General features: G+C 50.0%; 1 protein-coding gene across 1 annotated transcript; it reads left to right on the top strand.

Moving 5' to 3' along the window:
- Nucleotides 1–1408: 1408 nt before the first annotated feature.
- RASL11B (RAS like family 11 member B) lies at nt 1409–4705 on the top strand. Its single transcript, XM_023183158.1, has 4 exons — nt 1409–1550; nt 2165–2221; nt 3374–3450; nt 4235–4705. Exons 1-4 carry the CDS (start codon nt 1409–1411, stop codon nt 4703–4705), a joined length of 747 nt encoding a protein of 248 aa, XP_023038926.1.
- Nucleotides 4706–5234: the final 529 nt, after the last annotated feature.

Raw genomic sequence — 5234 nt, 5'->3', positions numbered from 1 at the left:
TTAGATGCGTGACATATGTGGATAAGGGCGTTGGTTTATTTCACATTTCAGACTTTAATGTGGGTGGGTACACAAAGTCACAGAGTTTGTTGTCATACCCCAGCATAAAAGCCTCTGGGACAAGGCTGAAAGGGTAGCGGGGAGAGGGCCTTGGATGGGGGATGGGGTGGTTAACCCGCGACTCTAGTGACATCTTGCCATCAGCTGCAGCTACAGACTGTAGCTTGCAGGAGGAATTTGGCCTGCCATTGAAGATGTGTTTCTCAGATGAGACTGTAAGGGGCCGGAGCTTGGGATTTTAGGAGTGCAGGGCCCACCTCTTCCTTGGCATCAAGCCACTTAACTAAACTCTTGCGGTGTCTTATGACCAGGGACGAAGTGCGGGGCCCCTTCAGACGTCGCAGCTGGGCTGTTTTCTTTCCATTTCACAGTTCCTGGAGAAGGTGTGACTGAGTGAGGCGTTGGAAAGCTTGTTCTATAATTACTTCTTGATCCGCTTCTGGGCGTGCTGTGCATGTGTCCGACCATGTGTGTTCGCGGTTAGCTTGTGCTGTCGACAAGAGACAGAGAATGTGGGTCTAGGATAAAATGTGGATGATATTTTTGCTTCAAATGTCACATTTTAGGGGGTTCTAAAGGTCTTAGGCTGGGGGCTTTGTGGATGATTGCAACTGTAGCCGAATCTATGAGCCGGGATGTACCCAAGCCAGTGTAATCGCTCCAAATTAGGGCAAGTGGCACTAAGCCGGGCAGCAGACACAGCTCCCGGCCCGTCGCGAACAGGCGCCCCTGGTGGGGGCTGCAGCGAGTGCGCGCGCGTGGGCTGTGGAGCCGGCGGAGGCAGCGGTCTGGAATGGCTCTGTGGGGGCTGGGCTCTCTCCCGGGTCCGGCAGCCACAGCATCTGCCCCGTGCTCGCGCGGCGGGACCTACCAGGCGCCCGCCCTGGGCTGTGCCACCTCTGCCCACCCGCCGGTCCCCTCCACCCGAGGCCTCTTCTCCCCGGGCCTCACGGGGCTCCTCACTGACTCCACGCGCCTCCCGCGCTCGGAGCCGCGCTAGAGGCGCGGCCTCCTGCAGGGCGCCCCGGGATTGGCCGCGGCGGAAGGGGGCGGGGCCGGCCGCGGAGAAAACAGCTTGCGCGCCGCCGAGTGCAGTCTCAGTCCGGAGCCTGAGCCCTGCTGAGCCTTGGCGACCGCCCCAGCCCCGCCCGTACCTGCACTTATTTATCGTTGTTGTTATTTTATGTATATATATATATATATATATATATATATATATATATATTTTTTTTTTTTTTTTTTTTTTACCGCGGAGCCCCGCATTCGGGTCCTCCCGCCGGCTTCCGTGCAGCGCTAGCCTTCTCCAGTTCCTCAGTCCCCTCCCGCGCGGTGCGCAGCAGCCGAGGCGATGCGCCTCATTCAGAACATGTGCACCATAGCCGAGTACCCAGCGCAGGGCAGCGCAGCCGCCTCCGACTGCTGCGTGGGCGCCGCCGGCCGCCGCCTGGTCAAGATCGCAGTGGTGGGCGCCAGCGGCGTGGGCAAGACCGGTGAGTCCTCGAGCTTAACCCCGGGGCTGGTCGTGGGCGACCCCTGACGGGAGCTGAGGCTGAGCGAGGCGTTGGGAGCGGTGGGAGCTGCAGTCCGACCGCTCGCCGTCCCCTGCAGGGAGCCGCTGCCCCTTGAGAGTGGGCTTAGCCGTTGTCGACGCCACCCGCCTGCTTCCACAGAGGAGGCAAACAGGGATGAAGAATGGCCAGGCGGCTTTCTGGGGACCACCGGCACCGCCGCCATCAGAACTTTGGGGTGTTTTAGTCTCTGGCAATGCCTGGCACAGAAAGGGGAGTTAGTGAAGCTAGCACCCCTGGGAGGTCTTGAAAGTTAGGAAGATGGGTCTACTGGAAGGCTTAGGTGTGGCTCAGCCGGGCTCAGAGAAGGGGGTGGGCCCAGTGAGCCTTCCAGCTGCACAGAGCCATAATTCACGATGCCTTCTACCCCCCTTCTTTTTGTCTGGAAGAGGGGACAAGGAGCTACAGGGTAGGAATTTCACTTGGTGGCCATCTATGGCTTTCTTTGGGAGAGCTGTTTTCCAGGCTGGGGGTGGGGTGGAGAACAATCTAACTTCCAAGGTTAACACTTTGACTTTCTTTTTTGTGACCTGCAGCACTGGTGGTCCGGTTCCTCACCAAGCGATTCATCGGTGACTATGAAAGAAATGCAGGTGAGACAATGCATTTGAGAAAAATTCTGTCCCATTGCAGGAGGACTGTGGTTCCCATTTTCCAGCACTTCCCAGGCAGGTTCTTTCAGTGACAGTCCAAGCCTGAGAATCCTGCCACTTGAAACTTTCCCCAGCCCTCCCTCCCCCCCCCCCCCCCCCCCAATAACTACCATCTGGTCTCATTCCATTCCAAGCCCATTCATCATTTTATCAAGTGCCTGAAAGTATTCCCCTTGGTATGTTTTAACTATAGTGACCCCAGTTGGAAGCACCCTTTGTAGTCAAGAACCTCTCCCTTCAAAACACTCCGGCAAAAGTCGTAAAAAAAAAAAAAAAAAAAAGATGGTCAGCTCCTTCCCCCACCCCTCTCCTTCTCTGCTGGCTGCCTTTCAGAGGTGACCTTTTAAAGCAAAGGCCAAAGGAGAGCAGTTGTAAACCTAAAGTTCTTCCTTCTTAACAAAGACAAACAACTGGATGGTAGAATTTTAGGAGGAGAATTCCTGAATAAATGAGAGGACACATTTTTCAATCCCCATAATTAAGAATAGCCACTGGGGAGGCTTAAGAGCTTTCTACCTATGCTCTGTTAGCAAATTGCTTAAATCTGTAGACCATATGAGTACATATAGGGGATTATTTGAAACGAGCTGTATAAGCTATCCCAAGATAAGACGTGGCAGCCTTCTGCTTTGATGTAGAGTTGATTATCATTATGTCACATTTTTATTCCAACTGATAACATTGGCTGTGTGTTTACTAACAGTATTTGTCTAGCAAGCCATTCTATCTAACGGCCAAAATACAAAGTTACAGTCAAAGAATGATCAAGTACTCAAGAAAACAGAAACCTCACATAGGCTGACCAAGATAATTTGCATCAAGGGAGTATTCTAAAACTGGAAACTTTGTTTAAAATTACATAAATACGTTTTCAAAAACTTGCAAACTTTGCCCTGGTTTTAATAAATCTAACATAAGGTTAAAATTGCTGTTTTTTCTTTTTAAATCTGAAGTAAGCCCACTAAATAGAAATAAACTATAGCTTTTTTTGTGTGCATTTGTGCATTGTGCATTTTTTTTCTAGCTTAAAACTCAATGTTTTAAAAGTTGTACAAGAAGGAAGAACATAATCTTTTTTATTTGCCTTCATAGGTAATCTGTATACTAGACAAGTTCAGATAGAAGGTGAAACCCTGGCTATTCAGGTTCAAGACACTCCAGGTATTCAGGTAAGAAGCTCTGAGACTCTGGGTGAAAGGGGAGCCTACTTGGCTGTGGAATCATTCACTTCTTCTCAAGTCCCTCACACTGCAGGAGCAGAGAAATTTGCAGAGTCACATGTAGACTTACATATTGTCTGACAGCTCAATTGTATCTGGCTGTTGGTCAATCTTAGCATGGTTTAGTTTGGGAGATTTGGCTAAGGGGCAGAAATCTTCCTTTAGAAGGATTCAACACAGCCGGAAAGCCCAAACCAAATGCAGTAGGAATTGGTGTTTTCCTTGCTATGGTTAAAAAGTCCAGTTTTAATATATGTGTCTTTGGCATGAAAAACCAAGCTTCTGGGTATAGTCTGCAAATACTTGGAATCTCTTTTGTACTGTGGAAAGTTGCTCTATAGACAAAAGCGCCATGCTAGGGTTTTTTTTCCCCCGCCTCCTGAACTGGGCAGTTATCCAGGTTTAAATGCTTCCAGCTCCTATCTTTACTTCGCCAGACTTACTGTCTAGCCAGTTAATTTCCCATTTTGTGCAACTACAAAGTCTCTCTGCATGGAGTTCTCTGCAGGTCAATTTTCCACTGGAGTGTGGTGAGCTGCACTGTTATTTATTCCAACTCTGTGCAGCTGGATCAACATATTGTCAAGAAAGCTGAAGTGTGTGGGATATAACTTGTTTATGGCCCGCAACCTGGCATTACTATGGAGGGCTCTTTTGAATTTGAAATCTACCCAAGCCCAGGCTCTTTGCACCACTGACCAGCATTCACCTTGCTGTCACCCCACTCTTTCAGGTCCATGAGAACAGCCTGAGCTGCAGTGAACAGCTGAATAGGTGCATTCGCTGGGCAGATGCTGTGGTGATAGTTTTCTCCATCACTGACTACAAGAGCTATGAACTCATCAGCCAGCTTCACCAGCACGTGCAGCAGCTACACCTGGGCACCCGGCTGCCTGTGGTGGTCGTGGCCAACAAAGCTGACCTGTTGCACGTCAAACAGGTTGATCCTCAGCTTGGACTGCAGCTGGCCAGCATGCTAGGCTGCTCATTCTATGAAGTGTCTGTCAGTGAAAATTATAATGACGTCTACAGCGCCTTCCATGTTCTCTGTAAAGAGGTCAGTCACAAACAGCAGCCTAGCAGCACACCTGAGAGGCGAAGAACCTCCCTCATTCCCAGGCCCAAGTCACCCAACATGCAGGACCTGAAGAGGAGGTTTAAGCAAGCTCTCTCTGCCAAAGTGAGGACTGTCACCTCTGTCTGAAGCAGGAGGAGCACTCAAGGGGCTTTGGTCTTCCCAGGAAGAGGGCCTGAGTGCAGGAGTGTTGAAGACTGGCAGTGGTTCCTGGTTCCAGAAAGGGCTGGAGCAGAAGGGCCAAGAGGGCCTATGGAACTGTACAGAAAAGGAAGTGTTGTTCTGAGCAGGGGGACAGGATTGATGAGGCTTGAAAGAGCCCACTGAGCCACTCTCTGAATATGTGAAATGTACTCTGTGTCTTTTCCTGTAGAGTGGGGAGGGGGCATAATCGTTTTGGTTTCTGCATTTAGCTACCTTGTAAATGGTGGTCCATTGCAGTTCCACGAAATGTATTGGTGTGATTTACAGTGGGAATGACAGAACAGATTAAGCATTGATAGGCTTTCTTTCCCCGTCCCCCCCCCCGTTTTCTTTTTCCTTCTTTCTTTTGTCTTTTTTTCCCCCAAGAGGAAGAATTGCTTTTCTCTTATCAGTATGATTTGTAACTCTGGAACACAATTCTTACAGAATGCCTTTCTAACCTGAAGGATACCCA

The sequence above is a fragment of the Piliocolobus tephrosceles genome, chromosome 3 (genome assembly GCF_002776525.5).
Source record: "Piliocolobus tephrosceles isolate RC106 chromosome 3, ASM277652v3, whole genome shotgun sequence".
NCBI lineage: Eukaryota > Metazoa > Chordata > Mammalia > Primates > Cercopithecidae > Piliocolobus > Piliocolobus tephrosceles.
Note: the sequence above shows the minus strand (reverse complement) of the source record. Positions and strands in the feature narration are given on the sequence as shown.

Bases quoted from the DNA above. Each gene is read 5' to 3' on its own strand.
- RASL11B (XM_023183158.1), top strand. From the start codon at position 1,409: ATGCGCCTCATTCAGAACATGTGCACCATAGCCGAGTACCCAGCGCAG. The intron at 1,551-2,164 runs GTGAGTCCTCGA...TGTGACCTGCAG, and splicing joins CAGCGGCGTGGGCAAGACCG to CACTGGTGGTCCGGTTCCTC. The intron at 2,222-3,373 runs GTGAGACAATGC...TTGCCTTCATAG, and splicing joins TGACTATGAAAGAAATGCAG to GTAATCTGTATACTAGACAA.